This window comes from Microcaecilia unicolor, chromosome 2 (assembly GCF_901765095.1).
Source record: "Microcaecilia unicolor chromosome 2, aMicUni1.1, whole genome shotgun sequence".
NCBI lineage: Eukaryota > Metazoa > Chordata > Amphibia > Gymnophiona > Siphonopidae > Microcaecilia > Microcaecilia unicolor.
Window position 1 is genome coordinate 408,560,713 of NC_044032.1, and position 24,424 is coordinate 408,585,136.

The window sequence follows — 24,424 nt, forward strand, 5'->3', positions numbered from 1 at the left end:
AATAAAACAAAGACAAGAAAAGAAATGAAGATGATACCTGTTTTTTTTTTATTGGACTAACAATACGTTTTTGATGAACTTTCAAAAGCAATACCTTCTTCAGATTAGAAGTGAATAAATGATGGCATATTAAAATATATGAGTGAAACATAAAAGCATTCCAATGACAATCTCACAGGGAAAGGTAATGTGAGGGGAGAGAAACAGGGAGAGATGGATTGGTGATCAGAAGGTGATAAAGCAGTATAATTTTAATGGTTTATAATGTGATAGGAAACCCAGATCTTTGTTAAGTCCTTTCTGGAGGGTGTCAGAATATTTCATCATTTTAACTTCAAAGGTTTTACATTCCTGGATGGTTTCATACAATAAATTAGAAGTGAATCAGGTATAAAACAGTTTGATTTGCAAAAGCCTTAACATTTTGGTTACTGTTGACAAGCCTTCAGTTTTTCTGCCTCTGCAATATGACACAAGAATTGTAATTCATCCACCGTATGTGCCGTAGGCTGTGGAGGGATGAGACAGGCTTTAGACAGTCAACAGATAAAAGTAATTTGATTAGTTTGGTCTGATCGGTTGAATCTGCCTTTAGTCATCATCTATCCTTGTTTTTATTGCCACTTTGTACAGTGGAGATCTGCCAGCACTAGCTGTTCAAGCTTCACTGCACGCTGGATGTGACTGTTTATTCTTTTTGTCAGCAGCTGAGGATGGTAGCCAAGTCATCCTACCACCCATGCTAAGCAAACTTGCTACCGCCAAAATGTTTACCAAAAACCTAACTTCCACTTAAAGTCAGCTTTGCTGTGATTTTATGTGCCTTGGTTATTTTAACTGTTACGTGTTACAGTTTTTCATAATATTTTGTACACCACTTTGATATTAATCTTGAAAGGTGGTATAACAAGAAAAATAAAGGCAGATAAAGATCATATGGTCTAGCCAGTCTGCTCATGCTATCTATTTTATTACATTTGCACCCCGTGCTTTCTCACTCATGGCAGGCTCAATGTGGCAATGGAGGGTTAAGTGACTTGCCCAGAGTTACAAGGAGCTGCCTGTGCCTGAAGTGGGAATTGAACTCAGTTCTTCAGTTCGCCAGGACCAAAGTCCACCACCCTAACCACTAGGCCAGTCCTCCACTTAGAGAGCCTATGTACTTGTCCTAAGCTTTCTTGAATCCAGACACAGTTTCTGTCTCCACTTCCTTTGGGATGTTGTTCCTTGAAGAAGTATTTCCTTAGGTTACTTCTGAGTCTGTCCTCTTTCACCTTCATCCTATGCCCCTCATTCCAGAGACTCGCTTCCTGTGCATTTATGCCACGTAGGTATTTAAATGTCTCTATCATATCTTCCCTCGCCCACCTTTCTTCCAAAGTATACATATTGAGATCTACAAGTCTGTCCCCATACGCTTTATGAGGACCACTGACCATTTTAGTAGCCGCCCTCTGAACTGACTCCATCCTGTTTATTTCTTTTTGAAGGTGCAGTCTATATTCTAAATGAGTTCTCACCAGAGTCTTAAACAGGGGCATCATCATCTCCTTTTTCCTACTGGCCATTCCTCTCCCTATGCACCCAAGCATCCTTCTGGCATTCGATGTCAACTTTTCTACCTGTTTGGCCACCTTAAGATCATCACATACAATCACACCCAAGTCCCGCTCCTTTTTCTTGCACAAAAGTTTTTCACCCCCTAAACGGTACTGTTCCCTCAAAGTTTTGCAGCCCAAATTCAAGACCCTGCATTTTTTAGCATTAAATCCCAGCTGCCAAATTCCAGACTATTCTTCGAGCTTTGCTAAATCCTTCCTCATGTTATCCACACCAGCAGGGTTGTCTACCTTATTACAGATATTGGTATCATCTACAGAGAGACAAACCTTACCAGACAGCCCTTCCGCAATATCGCTTACAAAAATGTTATTTATTTATTCCAAACTTGCTATGCCGCTTTAACTGGTGAACAGGGCAAAGCGGTTTACAGACTAAAATACAATAAGAAAACAGAAAAGGAACCACAATATATAATAGGAAAGAAACACATCACTCAAACAAAGTTGTCAAGGAAACAAATAGTAACATAGTAACATAGTAGATGACGGCAGAAAAAGACCTGGACGGTCCATCCAGTCTGCCCAAGAAGATAAATTCATGTGCTGCTTTTTTTATTTGTACTGTCCTCTTCAGGGCACAGACCGTATAAGTCTGCCCAGCACTATCCCTGCCTCCCACCACTGGCTCTGGCACAGACCGTATAAGTCTGCCCAGCACTAGCCCCGCCTCCCAACCACCAGCTCATAACCTTCCAGGAAATTGGTGCCAAACCAAGTCACTCCAGCACTCAGTTGTTAATGGAGGTAGGTATTCAGCAAAGAGAGTTCACTGCATAGGGACATAGGCATAGAGTTCCTTAATGATGGGGTGACAAAAAGAAAGCACAATGGTTCCCTTTTACTAAGGCATGCTGAAAATGGCCAGCGCTGGTGGAGGCGCCAGGGGCGTAGCCAAACTTCGGCGGGTGGGGGGTCCAGAGCCTCAGGTGAGGAGGCACATTTTAGCCCTCCCAGCGCTGCCGACCCCCCCCCCCCCCCGCTGCCATTGCTGAACCCCCGCCGCCATTGCTACCCCCCGCCATTGCTAACCCCCCACCAACTTTGACCCCCGCCGCCACTGCCGACCCCCCCGCCGATGACCCGACGACCCCCCTCCCGCCGCCACCTACCTTTACTGGTGGGGGACCCCAACCCCCGCCAGCTGAGCCGAGGTCCTCTTATTCCCAATCCCGTGCAAGGCTTCGTTTTAGTCTGACTCACACAAACAGAACGATGCCTTGCGCGGGTTTGGGAAGAAGAGGACCTCAGCTCAGCTGGCGGGGGTTGGGGTCCCCCGCTAGCAAAGGTAGGTGGCGACGGGAGTGGGGGTCATTGGCAGGGGGGGTCCAGGGGCAAATCTACAGGTGCCCGGGTCCCCGTGGCCCCATACTGGCTACGCCCCTGGGAGGCGCGTGTATTGGACGCACGCAGGTCCATTTTTCAGCATGCCTGCAAAAAAGGCCCTTTTTTTTTGCTTAAAATGGACATGCAGCAAAATAAAAATCAGCACACAGCCATTTTGGGCCTGAGACCTTAGCGCCACCCCAGCGGTAAGGTCTCACGCGTAAACCGGGCAGTAATCATCAGTGCACATACACTGCCAATTACCGCCCGATTAGTGCCACGTGGTAGAAAATAAAAAATATTTTCTGCCGTGCGTATCGGACATGCGTAAAAATTAGAATTACTGCCCGGGGCACATGGTAATCGGGCGGTAGTTCTAATTTGACGAGTGTTGTACGCATGTAGGTGCCTATCGTGCCTTAGTAAAAGGGCCCCTATGCCGGGTGCTCTCCATCTGGGCTTTACGAGGCCCAGGCAACAGCAGACGATGGTTGTTTAATGATCTGAAAACTCATGCAGGAGAGTAAGAAGCCTAGCCGACATTGGGTAGCAGAGCCAGTGGTGGGAGGCGGGGTTAGTGGTTGGGAAGCGGGGCTAGTGCTGGGCAGACTTCTACGGTCTGTGCCCTGAAAATGGCAGATACAAATCAAGGTAAGGTATACACAAAAAGTAGCACATATGAGTTATCTTGTTGGGCAGACTGGATGGACCATGCAGGTCTTTCTCTGCCGACATCTACTATGTTACTATGTAAGAACGAGTTAAGAGTAGAGAGATACGGTGGAGTACCCTGCTGGAAAACTCAAAACAACTTCAGTAAGAGAATCTTGAATTGAACACGGAAACTGACAGGTAACCAATGATGATTTTTTAAAAATAAGGTGTAACATGATCCATTTTAGAAAGATGACATCAAAGACAGATGGTTTAATAGGATACAAGCTATCAAAAATGTAGCTAATATACAAATAGTTTGTTCAATAATAAAGCAAAATTATATTCACAGTTCCTGTACTAAATATTTACATAACTGAAACCTCAAATCTCCCGATAGAGGAATTTAGAACACGTTTATCACTCTCTACCATAATCGGAGTCAGTTCATATCATCGGTTCCTAAGAGGAAAAAAATGAATCACTGCAAAAAACTCCTAATAATGGAGAAGCAGTGAGAATTTTGGCGAAACAAGGAGCTGTTGTTGGAGACAAGTTAGTTGATGAGGCAGTGCACTGCTGGACTGATTTAGGGTGAATTTAAGATGCCTGGCATGCCAATTGTGGAGTTATGCTGAAGTGTGTGGAGAGACGCTGGAAAGTAAGCAGTCACAGCGTTCTTCAAGATAAGTGTGGGATGGTCTATATTCTTTATTTTTTTGAATTTGGATATCTTTATTTGGCTAGCCAGTCCTCTTCAACTAGTTATAGTGTTGAACTTTTTTGAACTGCAATATATAATAAAGCATTTACATTCCAAGTATCCTGGGGTGCCATTTCCCACCAGGTACGCCTTTCTTCTCACAGATCCCTCATGCTGGGGAATTGAGTAGGGCTAAGGGGTAATTCTATAAAGAAGGCCCTAACATTTAAAGAGCAACCCCGGGATTCTATATATGGCACCGTAATTTCTGTGTGGAAATTGAAGCACATTCTATAACAATGTGTGTCATTTAATTGGTTAATTAGCTCATCAGTATTGTTAATTGGATGTTAAGCACTTACGTGCACAACTCACTAAGCATATTCTGTAATGTGGTGCGGCTAAATTCTGAGTCGCATAGTTGAAAAGGGGGCATGGCCATGGGCGTGGCGTGGGCGTTTCTGAAATCTATGCACATTGTTATGGAAAGCACCCACTCTGCGCCTAATTTAGGTGTCAGGATTTATAACAATTAAAACATGGTGTGAATGGCCATGTCTACATTTGGTCACGTGGAGAGATACTCGGCATTATCCTATCTGTTGTGTGGAAATTTAAGCCTATTCTATAAAATTTAGGTGTACTTTACAGAATACGCCTAGGCGTATTTTTTTTCCACATGGCATTTTCATGAGCCATATATACAGTGCTTTTTTTGTAGGAAAAAAGGTACAGGTACTCATTATGGGTGGCCCCTATGGTAGCCACACCCACAGTAGCCACACCCCTTATACCAGCCATGGTGCATATAAACAGGTATCATTGAAAATACTATACCAGTATAGGAGAAAAAATAACTTGTGATTTTTTTTATTATAATTTCTGTAAGCTGTTACAGCTCCAGTATACCCAGTGCAAGATGTAAATTCTCAAATTGGACATATTCCAATCTCTAAAATGAAAATAAAATTATTTTTCTACCTTTGTTGTCTAGTGACTTTGTTTTTCTGATCATGTTGGTTCCAGTCTCTGATTCTGCTGTTCCCTTAACTCCATTTCCAGGGCTTCCTTTCCATTTATTTATTTTTACTTTCTTCTTCATTTCTTGCCCTACATCAATAAGTAAAAGCTGGGTCCTCCGCAGATTTGACTGGAGGAGATATAGAGTGGATCCAACTTTTGCCTATTTTCTCCATCCATGTGCAGTTTCCCTTCTCTTTTCCCTTTCCCTCATCTCCGTCAGTATGCATCTCTTTCCTATTCTTCCCTCCCCTCCATCCATATGCATCTCCTTCCTCTCTCTTCCCTCTCATCCATCCATATCCAGCATTTTTCCTCTCCTCCTCCATCTATGTCCAGCATTTCTCTTCTCTCCTCCCCTCCATCCATGTTCATCTCACTTCCTCTCTCTTCCCTCCCCTCCATCCATGTCCAGCATTTCAATCTCTCGCCTCCCCTCCATCCATGTCCAGAACTTCTCATCTCCCCTAAATCCATGTGCATCTCCTTCTCTGTCTTCCCTCCCCTCCATCCATGTCCAGCATTTCTCATCTCCCCCTCCCCTCCATCCATGTTCATCTCACTTCCTCTCTCTTTCCTCCTTTCCATCCATGTCTTGCATTTCTACTCTCTCCCCTAAATCCATGTGCATCTCCTTCTCTGTCTTCTCTCCCCTCCATGCATGTCTAGCATTTCTCCTCTCTCCCTTCCCCTACATGTGTGTGTATCTCCTTCCTCTGTCTTTCCTTCCCTCCAACGTTTCTCCTCTCTTCCCTGCCCTCCACTCCATCCGTGTCCAGCATGTCTCCTCTCTCCCCTCCCCTCCATCCATGTGCATCTTCTTCCTGTCTTCCCTCTCTTCCATCCATGCCCAGCATTTCTCCTGCCCTCCCCTCTATCCATCCATGTCCAGCAATTCTCCTCTCTCCCTTGCCCTCCCCTTCCATCCATGTCCAGCAATTCTCCTCTGCCATCCCCTCCCATCCATGTCCAGTGATTCTCCTCTCTCCCCTGCCCTCTTCTCCCATCCATGCCCAGCGATTCTCCTTTGCCCCTATCCTTCCCTCCCATCCATGTCCAGTGGTTCTCCTCTGCCCTCCCTTCCACGTCCAGCGATTCTCCTTTGCCCCCTATCCTCCCCTCCCATCCATGTCCAGAGACTCGCCCTAGCCTCCACCTGCCCCCGAGTTCCAGTTCCAACCCCAGCCTCAACTGCCCACCCTCAGCGTCCCGACTTTCCGTTCCTGCTGCCTGTGTTGAAATCTTTTATTTTACTTCAAGTCAAAAGCGGCAGTGGCAGTGAAGGCAGAAGGCAGGTTCGCCTCCTCGCTTCCCATCCCTTAGCGTCCTGCCCTCACAGAAAGGAAATTACATCAGAGGAAGGCTGGACACTGAGAGGGAAGGGAAGGCTGGAGATGAGCCTGCCTGTTGCTTTCACTGCCAGTTTGCCGCTGCAACTTCAGGTAAAATAAAAGATTTCAACGCAGGGCGGCATGAATGAAAAGTCAGGTTGCTGAGGGCGGCAGGTGAGCCGGACCTAAAAAAAAAAGGTACCGGTATGCTTTACCGGTGCGTACCAGCACAAAAAAAGCACTGCATATATAGAATCTAGCCCGATATGCCGGAGCAAATGATTAGTATATGTGAACATATACATGTAAATGGCAAATACCTAGCTAAGAACTATTCTGTAAACAGGGCCGTGCCGATGCGGTAAGCGAGGTAAGCGCCGCAGGGGGGCGCCCACCTCTGGAGGGCGCCGCCGCGGTGCTTACCCTCGCCCCGGCGCCCCAGCCCAATCGTGGACTTCGGACGTCCCTGCTGCCCTCACAAGCGTAGCGCTTTTGCGAGGCAGCTCGGGCTCTCCCTCCTTCCTTCCTTAGTTCCCACTCTGGCTCCCCGATCAGCAGCCCCCCCCCCCCGCGTGTTTTAACCTTTACGCGATGTCAATCAATGAAGAACGCACACCAGACTCGTTTCCAGCTTCTCTCTTCACACAGTGTCCCGCCTTCAGCGTCAGCGATGATGCATTTCCTGTTCCCGCGAGGGCGGGATACTGTGTGAAGAGAGAAGCTGGAAACGAGTCTGGTGTGCATTCTTCATTGATTGACATCGCGTAAAGGTTAAAACACGCGGGGGGGGGGGGGGCTGCTGATCGGGGAGCCAGAGAGGGAACCAAGGAAGGCAGGAGGGAGAGCCAGAGCTGCCTCGCAAAAATGCTGCAGCCTGCCACATGTAGGGGAGAGGAGCATTGTTGGCGATGTATGGATGCAGGGCAGGGAGAGAGAAGAAATCATTGGACAGGAGGGGAGAGGGCAGAGCAGGGGAGAGAATTGCTGACAGGCATGGATGGGAGGGCATGGATGGGAGGGCAGCAGCAGGGCCCAGGGAGAAGACAAATTGCTGAAAGGGGAGGGGAGAGAGGAGGATTGCTAGTTATGGATGCAGCAGGGAAGGGCAGAGAGGGACAAGGATGGACATGGGGCCCAGGGAGAGTACAATTTGCTGGAAATGGAGGGGAGGGGAGAGAGGAGGATTGCTGGCTATGGATGGAGGAGGGAAGGGCAGAGAGGGACAAGGATGGACATGGGGGCCCAGGGAGAGGACAAATTGCTGGAAATGGAGGGGAGGAGGATTGCTGGCTATGGATGGAGGAGGAGGGAAGCGCAGAGAGAGACAAGGATGGACATGGGGGCCCAGGGAGAGGACAAATTGCTGGAAATGGAGGGGAGGGGAGAGAGGAGGATTGCTGGCTATGGATGGAGGAGGGAAGGGCAGAGAGGGACAAGGATGGACATGGGGGCCCAGGGAGAGGACAAATTGCTGGAAATGGAGGGGAGGAGGATTGCTGGCTATGGATGGAGGAGGAGGGAAGCGCAGAGAGAGACAAGGATTGACATGGGGGCCCAGGGAGAGGACAAATTGCTGGAAATGGAGGGGAGGGGAGAGAGGAGGATTGCTGGCTATGGATGGAGGAGGGAAGGGCAGAGAGGGACAAGGATGGACATGGGGGCCCAGGGAGAGGACAAATTGCTGGAAATGGAGGGGAGGAGGATTGCTGGCTATGGATGGAGGAGGAGGGAAGGGCAGAGAGGGACAAGGATGGACATGGGGGCCCAGGGAGAGGACAAATTGCTGGAAATGGAGGGGAGGAGGATTGCTGGCTATGGATGGAGGAGGAGGGAAGCGCAGAGAGGGACAAGGATGGACATGGGGGCCCAGGGAGAGGACAAATTGCTGGAAATGGAGGGGAGGGGAGAGAGGAGGATTGCTGGCTATGGATGGAGGAGGGAAGGGCAGAGAGGGACAAGGATGGACGGAGGCCCAGGGAGAGGACAAATTGCTGGAAATGGAGGGGAGGGGAGAGAGGAGGATTGCTGGCTATGGATGGAGGAGGGAAGGGCAGAGAGGGACAAGGATGGACATGGGGGCCCAGGGAGAGGACAAATTGCTGGAAATGGAGGGGAGGGGAGAGAGGAGGATTGCTGGCTATGGATGGAGGAGGGAAGGGCAGAGAGGGACAAGAATGGACATGGATGGGAGGGCAGGACCCAGGGAGAGAGAAGAAATTGCTGGAAATGGATATAGAGCAAGAAATGAAGAAGAAAGGAGGAAAGTAAAGAAATAAATGGAAAGGAAGCCCTGGAAATGGAGTTAAGAGGACAGATAGCAGCAGACTCAGATACTGGGCCAGCATGATCGGAAAAAGAAAGTCACCAGACAACAAAGGTAAAAAAAAAATCATTTTATTTTCATTTTAGCGTTTGGAATATGTCCACTTTGAGAATTTACATCTGCTATCTTATTTTGCAATGTATAGCAATTTGTTTCTAAGAATATTGCTGACAGTTCCTGTCAGTGTGGCAAGTGGTGAGCGATAATTTTCACCGGGGGGGGGGGGGGGGGCGCCAACTGATAGTCTGCAGGGGGGCGCCAGAGACCCTAGGCACGGCCCTGTCTGTAAATATGTAAATATCTTACAAAGTGCCTGTTTGACAACTGGGCATACAGTTGGGTAGAGTCTGGGTGGAACTCTGTAAGTTATGCATTTAGATGCAAGCAATTATACCAGCTCCATGGCTTGCATAAGCACTCACATATAACCACATACATGTGCATATTCTCAGTTATGCTAGTCTTGTATAAGGAGGCACCCACTTTCCTTTGTAGAATAGGTTCTAATTAGGTGCCCTCAAGATATCTAATTCTTAGGACCCCTTTATAAAATTACCCTCTTTGGGGGCAATTCTACAACTGGGTTCCTCCATTTAGGTGCCCCAAGGATGCATACTAGAAGCCTGTTCTTCGAATGGCATTTGGGCACCCAGATGTCATTACAGAATACAAATGCAACCTAACATTTATACATCCACAATTACACCACATAGAGCTGGCATAAGTGTGGGCACCGAAATGTGGCAGGGACATGTGCAACTTACAGTATTTTGTCAGCTACATGCATAAGTGGGGACCCTTCTAATATCCCACCCTATTCCCCCCCCCCCCCCCCCCCCCCCCCCATGTGTATGCCTCCTTTCCAAAAACACACTCTGTAAATTGATTGGATTTTTGCAGAATTGTACTTAGGTGCCTTGCTGGCACTTTCTTGGGTAAGGGGTGAATAAATGTGGGCCTAGATTATATACTTGCCCTTTTTGTGTTTAGATCTGTCTGCTGATAATTTTGTCCAAGAGGATTCCTGAGGTCAGGGAGAGATTCGACAAGGTGCAGAGATTGCTCGGCTCAGTACAGGCAGCCAAATCTGTGCTTGCTGTAGGGGCAGGGGCATATCTGCGTGGGGCCACAGGGGCCTGGGCCCCCGCAGATTTCGCCCTGGCCCCCCTCCCCGCTGTCAACCCTCCCCCGCTGCTTACTTTTGCTGGCGGGGGGCCCCAACCCCCGCCAGCCGAGGTCCGACCCGCAATCTCCATATTTCGTCTTCCTCCGTGGCCATGCTGCAAGGAAGTAACACTGCAGTGCTGATTCGTTGAATCCAGTTCGGAGTCTGACATCGCAGCACGTTGTACGCGCATACAACATGCTGCGACGTCAGACTCCGAACTGGATTCAACGAATCAGCACTGCAGCGTTACTTCCTTGCAGCATGGCCACGGAGGAAGACGAAATATGGAGACTGCGGGTCGGACCTCGGCTGGCGGGGGTTGGGGCCCCCCGCCAGCAAAAGTAAGCAGCGGGGGAGGGTTGACGGCGGGGAGGGGGTGGAGAGAGGCGGCGGCGGCGGCAGCGGGGGGGGGAGGGAGGCAAAAATGTGCCCCCCCTCTCTGGCTCTGGCCCCCCCTACCGCTGGATTCCAGATACGCCCCTGTTTAACAGTAGGGGTAATATCTCGGTTGAACAATATGTATTGCCACCCTGGCAGTTAAAGTCTCACTTTCCCTCCTCTCCTCTCCTCCCCCCTCCCCTAGGTCTGTAGTAATCCTCAAAGCTCCAATGTTACACATTCAGCTTCTCCTCTCCTTCCCAGTTCCTCACAATCACCTTCAGAAAGATATTCATCCCTTCTGGATCTCTTGATCTTACTTCTTAACTCCCAATGGGCTTCAGTATAAGGGTATTTTTTTAAAGGATTTGCCTCCTTATTTTTAAGACGTTATGGGACATTTTACAAAGGTGCAGGAGGGCTAATGCGCGGGTAGTGCGTGCCCAATTGGTGCTACTGCTGGAGTAGTCGGTGCTCCCGGTGGTAATTCTGAATTTGGCGCGTGCCGAATCCTGTGGTAGAAAATAATTTTCTACCACAGGGGTGTTCCCGACGGTAACCGGCAATGCGTCCATGTTTGTGCGTGCTGCATGGTTGTCGCATGGGTTGCACGTGAGCCCTTACCGCTCGGTCAATGAGTGGTGATAAGGGCTCAGGCCATAAATAGGTGTGCACTACTTTTAATATTAGTGCAGGCTCATTTCCCGGGCCATTAAAAAAAATAGCCTTTTTCCCAGTTACAGTAAAAAATGGCAGAGCACACGCCTAAACGACGCACCCACACTACCACAGGCCACATTTTACCGTGGCTTTGTAAAAGGACCCCATGTGATTAGTTTCTCTGTAGCTATTTCCAAAAAACACCACGTGCCCAAATTAGCAGGCTTTGAACTTAAGTGGAGGAGTGGCCTAGTGGTTAGGGTGGTGAACTTTGGTCCTGAGGAACTGAGTTTAATTCCCACTTCAGGCACAGGCAGCTCCTTGTGACTCTGGGCAAGTCACTTAACCCTCCATTGCCCCATGTAAGCTGCATTGAGCCTGCCATGAGTGGGAAAGCACAGGGTACAAATGTAACAACAAAAAAAAACTTGTTACATCTAGCCAACTAGGGGGTCTTTTACTAAAGCTTAGCTCACATTATCTGCAACATGGGGCTATAGGAATAAAATGGGCCCTGCTGTAGATAACTCAAGCTAAGCTTTATTTATTTATTTATTTTTATTTATTGCATTTGTATCCCACATTTTCCCACCTCTTTGCAGGCTCAATGTGGATTACAATACATCATGGATAGTGAAAATATATAAGAGAATAGACATTTAGTATTACAGAAGTATCTTGGGTAACATAGTAACATAGTAGATGACAGCAGAAAAAGACCTGCCCGGTCCATCCAGTCTGCCCAAGAAGATAAATTCATATGTGCTACTTTTTTTATTTGTACTGTCCTCTTCAGTGCACAGACCGTATAAGTCTGGCCAGCCCTATCCCCGCCTCCCAACCACCAACCCCGCCTCCCAACCACCAGCTCTGGCACAGACCGTATAAGTCTGCCCAGCACTATCCCTGCCACCCACCACCGGCTCTGGCACAGACCGTATAAGTCTGCCCAGCACTATCCCCGCCGCCCACCACCGGCTCTGGCACAGACTGTATAAGTCTGCCCAGCACTATCCCCGCTGCCCAACCACCAGCCCCAGCACAGACCGTATAAGTCTGCCCAGCACTAGTCCCGCCTCCCAACCCCCAGCCCCAGCACAGACCGTATATGTCTGCCCACACTAGCCCCGCCTCCCAACCACCAGCTCTGCCACCCATTCTAGGCTAAGCTCCTGAGGATCCCTTTCTTCTGCACAGGATTCCTTTATGTTTATCCCATGCATGTTTGAATTCCGTTACCGTTTTCATCTCCACCACCTCCCACGGGAGGGCATTCCAAGCATCCACCACCCTCTCCGTGAAAAAATACTTCCTGACATTCTTCTTGAGTCTGCCCCCCTTCAATCTTATTTCATGCCCTCTCGTTCTACCACCTTCCCATCTCCGGAAAAGGTTCGTTTGCGGATTAATACCTTTCATATATTTGAACGTCTGTATCATATCACCCCTGTTCCTCCTTTCCTCCAGGGTATACATGTTCAGGTCCGCAAGTCTCTCCTCATACGTCTTGTAACGCAAATCCCATACCATCCTCGTAGCTTTTCTTTGCACCGCTTCAATTCTTTTTACATCCTTAGCAAGATACGGCCTCCAAAACTGAACACAATACTCCAGGTGGGGCCTCACCAACGACTTGTACAGGGGCATCAACACCTCTTTTCTTCTGCTGGTCACACCTCTCTCTATACAGCCTAGTAACCTTCTAGCTACGGCCACCGCCTTGTCACACTGTTTCATCGCCTTCAGATCCTCAGATACTATCACCCCAAGATCCCTCTCCCCATCCGTACCTAGCAGACTCTCACCGCCTAACACATACGCCTCTCTTGGTTTTCTACTCCCTAAGTGCATCACTTTGCATTTCTTCGCATTGAATTTTAATTGCCAAACCTTATGATAAAGCATGAAGTAGTATAACAAGCAAATTTTATAAGGCAATACTGGATATATGTGGTGGAGATCACATTTGTTGATCTTTGTGATTAGTAAAAGACTCCCTAGGTTGGGAAGTCAGAGGCTTATGAACATAGCCCCCTAAGCATTTAAATGTATAGTGCAATATAATCTATACAGTTCATTGATTCTGTATGTAATTCTGAGCTGCACATTAAGGAAGACCTGAAAGCTATTTGACAAAAAGTTGAAGCAAATGTTTGAAGTCTTATGCAAAACCTTAAAACGGTTTATTTAGATATGTCTGCACCATAGCAACGAAAGAAGGTTATTCATGTTCTGTGACAGTTCTTTTTTCCAATGTTCTTTTGCAGATTTTTCAAAAGGATCCTATAGATATGCACCAATGGTGACTTTCTTTGTATCTCATACATATGGGATGACTACACCTGGTCCGATCAGATTTAATAATCTGTACGTCAACTATGGAACTTCATACGCCCCAGCAAGTGGAAAGTTCCACGTTCCATATCTTGGGGTCTATGTTTTTAAGTACACCATTGAGTCACTCAGCCCAGTTGTTTCTGGATACTTAATAGTTGATGGGGTAGACAATCTTGCTTTTCATTCAGAAAATATTAACATGTACAGTGACAGGGTCATTACTGGGGATGCATTGCTGGAATTAAACTATGGCCAGGAAGTCTGGCTTAGGTTGGCCATTGGATCTATTCCTGCTAGGTTTCCACCTGTCACTACATTCGGTGGCTATTTGCTCTATCGCACATAAACAGTGAACGTCATTGTTACAGCACAGAAATCAGTGGTATGGTTTGCTTTTCTATATGTATTCTTATGGAGGTCTGAAAAGATTTTACTCTGGGAATAAAGTGCTGTTGTATCTTTAAAAAAACAAAAAAAAAAACCAAGAATGGTTAAAAATAGAAGAAGACAATGAAAAACTAATTAGCAGGAAAGAAACACGGTATAGTCTTAAAATTAGTACACCTTCTAATTTTGCTCAGTATTTTGTACCACACACAAATAATTCCCATTGGAAGAATATGTGTGTAAATATATCTGATCAAAGACTACAAAAATCACAGTTATGAACCATATACAGCATATTACCTATATATAAATTGCATATACAGTTGATGCCTGGAACAATGGACACTGAAAATATTCTTATAATATACTTATAGAATCACTGTTGGACTTATAGGTAGTGCACTGGCTACAATGCAATGAGAACCAAAGCTTTCGGTTTTATTACATGACCAGGACAATTTCATAAATCAAATTATATGGACACAATACTTCAGTTCAGTGATATCACATCATAGCTCACACAGAATCCCAGCAATGCAAACATTAACAACTATAAGTCACCATATCTTAAACATCATTTCACAGAAAATGTTTTTGTGACCATCAGAATATGGCAAACCACAAGCATTTCAAACTTTTATGCAGTGGTTGCCGAATTGTCATTGGTCCAATTTTAATTTTTTGTCAACATTTTATTCTTAAAGAAGTGTAAAGATTTTCTTCTCCAACATAAATACTTAGCTTTTAGTAGTGCTGTCAATATTCGGACTTGCTACCAAAGTGCCTAGTCTGAATGTTGACGGCAACGCAAAAAGCTTAGGGCCCTGTTTACTAAGCAGCGCTGTAGGAGTGCTAGCAATTTTAGCATGTGCTAAAAATTAGCACGCGCCTAACGTTAGAGACATGGGTGTCTCTAGCATTACCACATGCTAAAAATGCTAGCACGTCTTAAGTATTTATGTTGGAGAAGAAAATATTTAATATTTACATTGTTGGGATTCTATGAGTCCTTTTACAAAGTGGCGGTAAGCCCAATGCAGGCTTACTGCTCATTAAAAGGGAAGTACTGCTGGGCTACTACAGCAGCTCAGTAGTAGTACTCACCCCCAGCGCGCGTCATATCCGGCGCTTCAAAAATATTTGTATTTTTATAGTGCCATTGTGTACCCAGCAGCAATCGGGCAGTTCCAAGTGCTACCCAGTTACCGCCGGGTTAGCGCGGGAGCCCTTACCACTACCTCAATGGGTGGCAGTAAGTGTACCCCCCCCCCAAAAAAAATGGCCACACAGCAAGTGCTTCACTTGCCGCATGGCCGTTTCCTGAAAAAGAAAGACCTGCATTTTACCCGCTGCGGTAAAAGGGGACTCGGCGCGTGTCAAAAACATGCGCCAACCCTAGCTCAGGCCCCCTTTTGCTGCAGCTTTGTAAAAGGGGCCTACGTGAACCAGGATAATTTCTTGCTTAAAGCAGGTGCCTATTTTAAGCCTATTTTGTAAAGACATATAGGTGCCTGCATTTGTTTCATAAATACCAGCACAAAATCAGTAGAAACTGTGTCCAAGATTCGACTGCACATATTTACAGCATTATGGGAGTTGTTGTAAATGTATGTGGCTGAATTAAGCATGTGGGTGTGTATTTTATACCCTCTGGTGCTTAGTTTAGGAAGTACTATTCACCTTTCAGATGTACATGAACTGGTACTTAAATGTTTATCTTGCATAAAAGTCTAAGGTGCCCTTTTACCAAGCGGTGGTAAAAGGTGGCCCATGGTGGCATCGGCACATGGGATTGCTGCGCGCTGAGGCCCACCTTTTACTGCAGTGAGTAAAAAAGTCTTTTTCTCATAGCAGCAGTAAATGGCCATGCGCTACCTAAAAAACTGGCACGAGGCCATTTACCGCCGGAGCTCTGACAGTAATGTGGTGCTGGCCTTATTACCGCCAGGCACACCTATTCCCCACCAACCAGCACTAGAAAATGAAAACTATTTTCTAGCACCAGAAATGGCGCATGGCAGATCTGGAACTACCGTTGGGCTCCTGGGCGAGCTCAGTGGTAAGGCCTATTTGCCGTGCGCAACCCCAGCGGTAGCCCTACCACCTTTTTGTAAAAGGGCCCCTAAGTTCTGGTTTTACAAAACTGGGAGATACCTATCTAAAATGAAAGAATGTGCAAATGTCGAGGGGGCATGGTCTGGACATACTTTTGGGTGGCGTCCTAGAATTGCCCCCTAATGCTTAATTTTATATAGGTCATCCAGATAAAAAAAAAAGGATATTCAAATCTGGACGTTCACAGTTTGCAGAGTTGTTTACAAAAGGGTTTTTGAAAGAAGAGCTTTTGGTAAAGCACCTTTAAGGCTGTGGGGAAAAAAAACACAAGCTGTTTGCATCATATCTAGCTGGAACAGCCATTTCACAAAGGGACATTCAAAATAAGAGCAGTATCAGTGGTTTCTGAAGAGTAAGCACCAGCACTTAAACATGTATATGGCAATTTTGCAACAAATGCATGCAAGTGCTACCACTTACAGGAGTAAATGCTGGATTTTACCAAATTTGATGTAAGGGGAGCCAAATAAGGAGCAAAGCTATTACATTTTTAGGTAAATTTTAATTAAAAAAAAGGTAAACATAATAGTTTATGTTTATTAGATTCTTAATACACTGCCTTTCTGTGGTACAACCACAGTGGTTTACATATTACATACAAGTACTTTCTCTGTCTCTAGTGTGTTCACAAGCTAAATTTTGTAACAGTTGTCTCCCCCTCATCCCTGTAGTGGGTCCTCCAAAATTCAAGCTCAAACCAGTATTTAGTTGGCACTTACAGGTACCTCAGAACAAGTATAAATGCTAAAGTCTATGAAGCAGATGTATATTTCCTTTGCGCACCAGGAAATATATGCAAACTTCTCAGACTTGGCAAATCGACAAGAACACGCCCGCTTCAAAACCATCTGTGGTGTGAACACACACATGTAAGCATCAGGTTTTGTAAAACTGCTGAAATTCATTGTGCCATTTGTATGGGTAAACCCATGCTGGGCAAGCCTTCTAAAATAACCTCCATACTTTTATTACAGTCCTCGTAAACTTCTTTACTCCCTTGTACATTTTTCATATTCCTCTCACTAAAAACTACATTTCAAAATGCATTACAGTGGGTGTTTGTTTCACTGAACTCCACAATGTGCTTTACACTTTCAGCGTGAAAGAACAAGTATAGAAATATTCAATAAGTAATTAAGAACCCAAAATCTTATTGCATAAGTCTTCCTCCTTTTTGTCATAGCAAACCTAAATTAGTTCTGTTTCCAAACATAGGGGAATGTTTATTAAGGTTCAATATAGGTGCGTTACCATTTTTAACGCGCATTAATGGTTGACACGTGTTAAACGCTAATGCGCCCATAGGAATGTATAGGCATGTTAGTGTTTAATGCACCTTAACTTTAAAGTCACGTTAAAAATGCTAACACACCTTAGTAAACATACCCCATAGTATTAACAAGGTCCATAATACAGAGAGCCCACCTGTGCCCAGATAAGCAGATTTGCAAACTCCTGGATGATGAATCATGATGTTTCTGTTATATGAACTGAATCTGAAGCAAAGGCCTAAACATGCTGAACACAGAGCTAATGAGAGAACTCTGGGATAAAGTTATTCAGAGGTAGAGATAAAAAATGTCAATGTGCACTGGACAGGTCCATCACAGCAAAGTGGAACCATCAGCAAGACACTGACTGCCTCTATCAGACCATCCCTCCTGAGTCAGTATCTGTGAGTTTAGGAAACTTATGAGGAAGATCACTGTGCAGCCTAAGCATACTTTAACCAGTTTTAATCCACAATAAAACACTACCTCCTATCCCATGACTCTCCAATTTCCTCTGGAGTCTTTCATGAGGTACTTTGTCAAACGCCTTCTGAAAATCCAGATACACAATATCAACCGGCTCCCCTTTATCCACGTTTGTTCACCCCTTCAAAGAAATGCAATTGGTGAGGCAAGATTTCTCTTCACTAAATCCATGTTGACTTTGTCTCATTAATCCATGCTTTTGAATATGCTCTGTAATTTTGTTCTTAATAATAGTCTCTACCATTTTGCCTGGCACCGACGTCAGACTCACCGGTCTATAATTTCCCGGATCTCCTCTGGAACCTTTTTTAAAAATCGGTGTTACTTTGGCTTGAGAAAGGGGATAATGTTGACCATTTAAAATTTCAAGCTTACTGTCCAAACCTGGCAAGATGGCAAGAAGGAAGCCACTACTTATGAAAAGTCAGATGATGTGCTGTATGGCATCTGAAAAGGGAAAGGAACTTGATATACTGCCTTTCTATGTTTTTGTAACTACATTCAAAGCAGTTTACATAGTAGATACAGGTATTTACTTGTACCTGGGACAATGGAGGGTTAAGTGATTTGCCTACTGTCACAAGGAACTGCAGTGGGAATCAAACCCAGTTCCCCAGGTAAAAGTCTGCTGTACTAACCACTAGGCTACTACTCCACAAGGAATACTGTGTGCATATCGGGAAAGCCTTTGTGATCTGGTGAGACCAAAGTGCAACTTTTAGGTCTCAATGCTACATGTATCATAAAAGAAATACACCATATCACCCTGTTATCACCACCCCTAACTGCTAATAATACACCCAACACTCATACAAAAGCCCAATGCCTGAAATCTTAAACTAGCTTTGTGAGCGCAGCAAATTTCAATGACCAAAATATTGAATTAAGCCATTATCTATGCTCCTATAGTTATAGAATGGACCTCAGCGGCATTTATATGTGCGGTGGCGATTCACTTATTAAGAGAGGAAGATAGAGGTCCTGTTGTTTACAACTACTCGAAAAGCTAAGTTTCACTTTTTAAATTTCATAAGATTTCTATAAAATCTTAATATAAATAGAGTTTGACATATTGTAAGGAATATGCCGAAAGGAAGAGGGACCCCAGATACCCACCGGAGAAAAGAGAGCCGGAGGGTAGGAGGGAAGACCCTAAGGTTGCTCAGCTTTTGCCCAAGAGGGACATACCAATAAGAAACTACAACTCCCAGGAAGCCCCAGGAGAACCCAGGGTAAGGAGAAATAGGGTGCAGAACCAAGAAGCTCCAGAAGGGGGCTACCAGAAAAGGGGAAAAGCTGAGTCACCACCCTGGTGGAGGAGGTGGCTGAACCGGTGGCAGGAGAAGGAAAAGCAGCCTATCAGAGTTAATGAAGAAAAGTGTAATCAGTTGGAAAAGGGGTGGGGAGAGGAGAAAATGGACTGGGCTCCTGAAGGAGAGGAGGAGAATGAACCAGAGGCAATGGAGCAAGAGGAGGCAGAGCTGGTCTTAGACGAACCCATGGAGCTCTTGGCTATGGCTCAGCCAGCACTCAAGGTATAGGGTGGAAGTCCTGGGTCAAGTGGGAGGAGGTCAGGAGAATAGAGACTGACCTAGAGGGTGGGACCCAAGGCTTTGAGCCCGCGCAAAGCCTGACTTAATTGAACTGTGCTGAGAGAAGCCTGGCTGTACTTGGACTGTGTTTAAAACAGCCTGACTTAATTGAACTGTGCTGAGAGAAGCCTGGCTGTACTTGGACTGTGGTTAAAAACAGCCTGACTTAATTGAACTGTGCGGAGAGAAGCCTGGCTGTACTGGGCCTGTGTTTAAAACCGCCAGGGAGCTGTTGAGGAAAGGGGGTCGGGTTGCAAATCCCAAAAACAGGCCCAGGAAAAAAGAAGAAACACATAAAGGAGGAAAACAGAGAGCTCCGGGCTGGTGGTGAGGAGGCTGCTCGGACTTAGCCAGTAGGAGCCTTGTTTACAATATGCAATTTAAAAGAGATGAGTAAGCCGGACCTGTGAAGAGGCAATTGGTGAATTAAGAGAATAAAGAGAGTTAAAAATATCTTCCTTTCTTAATAAGTGAATCTCCACCGCACATACAAGAGCTGCTGAGGTCCATTCTATAAACTATATATGTACAGTATAGATAATGGCTTAATTAAATATTGCTCTATAGAAATTTGCTGCACTCACAAAGCTAGTTTAAGATTTCAGGTGCTGGGATTTTCTATGAGTGTTGGATTGTTTAATCTGATCCCCATCCTGTGAATAAAGGTGTACTCCTTAAGTTTGACCACTCTACTGAATTTAATAATATACCCCAAGCATATCAAGAAAAAACACTACAAACTACCCCCAGCCCTATGCTAATACCAAAAGCCTTGAAAATGACGTACGACCACCTAAACTTCCGGAAATCACTAAAAACCAACCTATTTAAAAAGGTATACCCTACTGATCCAACTTAAATGCCTAATCTCTGCAACACAACCAAACTAAAGCACGTAATGGACATAACACAACTCTTCCGTTCTCCGATTCCCTAATGTGGCTGTGCCACATGAACTTGATCTTACCACAACATCATCCTGTATTTGTTCACACCGAAGCCTGCAAAGGCCTCTCCAGTACTTTGTAAGCCACATTGAGCCTACAAATAGGTGGGAAAATGTGGGATACAAATGTAACAAATAAATAAATAATAAAGGATAGTGAAAGGGACCATCAGAAATTGGAACAGCAATTTGCAATCAATTCATCCTAAAGTTTTTTAAATTTTATTTTATATTTTTTGGCAATTTTTTTCATATAAATGTAGTTTCAATTCATATAAAATATATAAAACCAAAAAGAAGGCGCTGAAAACAGTCCTTAGCTTAAGTGGTTCTCAAGTGCTGCACCACAAAAAGGTGTATTTTGAAAGCACTTAGACTTACAAAGTTACATGGAGGAGCATTTTCGATAAAACGTCTAAGTCCAACTTTGGACTTTTTTTTTAGCTAAAAACATCCAAAATTCAAGTCAGGAATATATCCATTTTCAAAACAATAAAACATCTATATTTTTTCCCAAAAATGGCTATTTGCTAGATGTTTTTGTGCCCTGTGCGCTTATCTTTTTGGTCCATTAAAAAAAACACAAAACACCATGGTAAAAACTCACAAAATCAAGCCATTGGGATGTAGAAGCATTTAACATTCTTATTTATTTATTATTTATTTGTTGCATTTGTATCTCACATTTCCCACCTATTTGCAGGCTCAATGTGGCTTACATAGTACCGTGATGGCGAACGCCAATTCCGGTGTCAGAAATACAGAGTGGTAATTGCGTTAAAGTTCATGAGTAACAAGTAGACTGGCCATACAGACATCCCAGGAGAGCAATTGGGCACCCTAGGGGGATTTCACATAAATGCTCCTAGGTACATATCTCACCATTGCTCCCTTATCTTGTCTGCTGAGCCCCTCAAAAACCCACCCCAAATCCCCTACCCCCAACTGTATACCACTACAATAACCCTTATGGGTGAAGGGTTACCTATATGTGGGTACAGTGGGTTTCTGGTGCGTTTTGGAGGTCTCATGGTTTCCACCACAAGTATAACAGGTAGGGGGAGGTATGGGCTTGGGTCCACCTGTCTGCAGTGCATTGCACGCACCACTAGACTATTCCAGGGACCTGAATGCTGCTCTAACGAACCTGGGTATAACATCTGAGGCTAGCATAGAAGCTGGTAAGTAATGTTGCTAATCACTTTTTTGGGGGTGGGAAGGGGGTTAATGATAACTGGGGGGAGTAAGGGGAGGTCATCCCCGATTCCTTCCAGCAGATATGTGGTCATTTAGGACTCTTTTTCTGTGACTTATTTGTTAATAAAACAGGTCTAGACCAAAATGTCCAACTTATAGCCCTGACTGCTTTTGTTTTATTCCATTATGGCAGAAAAATGTCCATAAGAATGCCTAGGTTCCACCCTTAACACACCCCTGAAATGCCCCCTTGTCAGTTGAATGCACTTCTGTTAGACTTCAGACAGACTCTAAAAATTGGTTTCAAAAATACCAATTTGGATTTTTTTTGTAAGGAAAACGTCCAAATGCAGATTTATGCCAGTTTTTGAATGCTTTTCTCTTTTGAAAATAAGCCTCATAGTAACCTATGGAACTTTGTAAGTCTAAGTGCTTTGAAAAGGAGCCTCAAAGTGACTACCAATCCAAGAGTCTTAGTAAACTTCCAGCAATGCCATCATATACCTAACTTTGCAGCAAGTTTCATAGATGCTTCAGGGGTAGGCATGTGAAAGGCTCCACCATCTTGAAGCTGAAACAGAAACAAGTCCCTTGCTATGGCATGGGATATAGTTTATATGAACTGAAGCCACGTTTATATGAAAGAATGGCAACAACAACAAAACCACACACACAAACGGACTGATTGATAAGGGGGCCGATGCGTGAATGAATACCATCTCAAAAGCATGGTGATCATAGAAGCCAACACTTCAAAATGCTATGCCATACTTTGTATTGTTATTTGAATATTTTTTACTGCTGTAATTGTCTATTGCTTATGTTTGATTTATTCTTACTGTACACCACCTTGAGTGAATTCCTTCAAAAAGGCAGTAAATAAATCCTAATAAATAAATTAATAAAATTGGGAATGCAAAACCTAATGGAAATTACCCTTTCATGGGCACAGTCAAGGAGTTTGCTCAATATCGAGGGTGCTCATCCACAGCACCCACAGATCTGGCTCCTATGGTGGTAATAGTGTAATGTTTGGGGGCTGCTCTGTAGTAGCAGAGTCAGGGAGACTTGCAAAGATCAAGGGAATGCACAGGCAGATCCTGGAGGAGAAGATTAACCTTTTAATGGAAGTGACCCTAGACACAAAGCAAAATCAACAGTAGACAGGCTTAGTATGAAGGAAGTGACTATTACGAGTGGCTCTATAAAAGCCCGAAGTGAATCTAATAGAACATCTGTGGAAGACTAGAAAACTGTAATTCGCAGATGAACCCTCCCAACAACTTGAAAGAACTTGAACTATTCTGCCAAGAAAATGGGCAAAACTGAACTATTCTGACTATACCATCCTGTTGCATACAAAGTTGGTAGACACTTGTCCTAAACAATTTATAGGTGTTATTGCTACAAAGAGACTTCCACCATGTATCTGAGTGGAGGAGTAGCCTGGTGGTTAGTGTAGTGGACTTTGGTCCTGGAGAACTGGGTTTAATTCCCACTGTAGCTCCTTGTGACTTTAGGCAAGTCCCTTAACCCTCCCTTGCACAAGGTACAAATATGTGCCTGTATATAATATGTAAACCACTTTGAACCACAGAAAAGTGGTATATCAAGTCCCATGCTCTTGTGGAAGAGTTATGCAGGCAAGACTTTTCAATTTATTTTTTAAACATTTCTACAATTGTTCATATTTCATATATGGTGCCACAAATTTGACATCAAGAAAAGTGCTATTCTATAAGCTGCGCTTAAAGTTAGGCGCAGTTCATAGAATAATACAAGAACCATGTCTAACTTTAGTTATGGACGTTTGCACCAACTGAAACATGGTGCAAATGTACGCACTTACATTAAGCACATGTCCCTGTTACTCTATAACAATGCATGTTAATCTTAGGAATGCCCCTGTTCCAAACATGATCCTCCCATTTCTGCGCTCCCTTTTTCTGTTCATGCGTGAAATTCAGTTATATTCAATTTGTGGCAATAATTGCATGTTAAAAAGCTAATTAGTTTGTTTTTTAAATTAAGTTGTGCATACAAATTTGGCACACACCCAAATTTGCACACACAATTTTTGACGACATGCATGATCTAAAAAAGGGTGTGCGGAAATGGGAGGGTCATGGGCGTAACGGGGGCCCAACCCCGGGGCCCCGCCATCGCCTCCCCTCCGTGGTCATCATCATTGCCGCCTCCCTCCACCCACCCCCCTCCGTCCACCACCAGGCCAGGCCCCCCTGAATTCAAATCATAGCGCCTCACCTCGGACTCGCTCCGTGTGAAAGAAGCGCAGCAGCGGCAGTCTGCAGATCGCCTCCCTTCGGGCCTTCCCTCCCTGTGTCCCGCCCTCGTGCAAGTTATGTCAGATGAGGGCAGGACATAGGGAGGGAAGGCCCAAAGGGAGGCGATCTCAGACTGCCGCTGCTGCACTTCTTTCACACGGAGTGAGGTCGAGGTGAGGGGCTATGATTTGAATTCAGGGGGGCCCGGCCCAACAGTGGACGGAGGGGGGCGGGTGATGGGGACTGTGGCACCGGGCCCCCCTTGGAAGGCCCGGGCCTGGGAAATTTTGCCCCCTGCCCCCCTCTCTGCGGCCCTGTCAGCCAAAATGTGCGTGGTAGGGTGGGCATGGGAGGAGGGGTGCTTAGCCTAACTCAACATTTACTGCTTCTCCAAATCACACATAAGTATATGTTGTTTAAACATGGAGTTCTGAGAAGCAAATGAAGGGGCAATTGTGTTTCTCTCGCTGGCCTTTAAAACCACCTCAAAATATCGTGGTTTAGAGCTCAGCTCCTTAATTCGCTCCTCCTGTATGTATAGCTTCACAAAACCTGGCACTTGCATATGCAAGTAAAACCCTGAGTGAAGCCGCTCTTTTTTTTGCACATTTGCAAGCGTGTTTTTA

At 45.1% G+C, this 24,424-nt stretch overlaps 1 protein-coding gene and 1 long non-coding RNA gene across 2 annotated transcripts in view; one reads left to right on the plus strand and one right to left on the minus strand.

Moving 5' to 3' along the window:
* The window catches only part of MMRN1 (multimerin 1), a 91,878-nt gene extending 77,861 nt beyond the window's left edge, over window positions 1-14,017 (plus strand). Inside the window, exon 8 of the mRNA XM_030190691.1 lies at window positions 13,450-14,017. Within this exon, the coding sequence (XP_030046551.1) occupies window positions 13,450-13,865 (416 nt within the window). The 3' untranslated portion in view covers window positions 13,866-14,017. The remainder of the gene's footprint in view (window positions 1-13,449) is intronic.
* Window positions 1,616-15,919, minus strand: LOC115461108. Its single transcript, XR_003940663.1, has 3 exons — window positions 15,909-15,919; window positions 10,449-10,453; window positions 1,616-1,719 (listed from the first exon to the last, which is right to left on the minus strand). It is a non-coding gene; the product is annotated as an uncharacterized LOC115461108 (long non-coding RNA).
* Window positions 15,920-24,424: the final 8,505 nt, after the last annotated feature.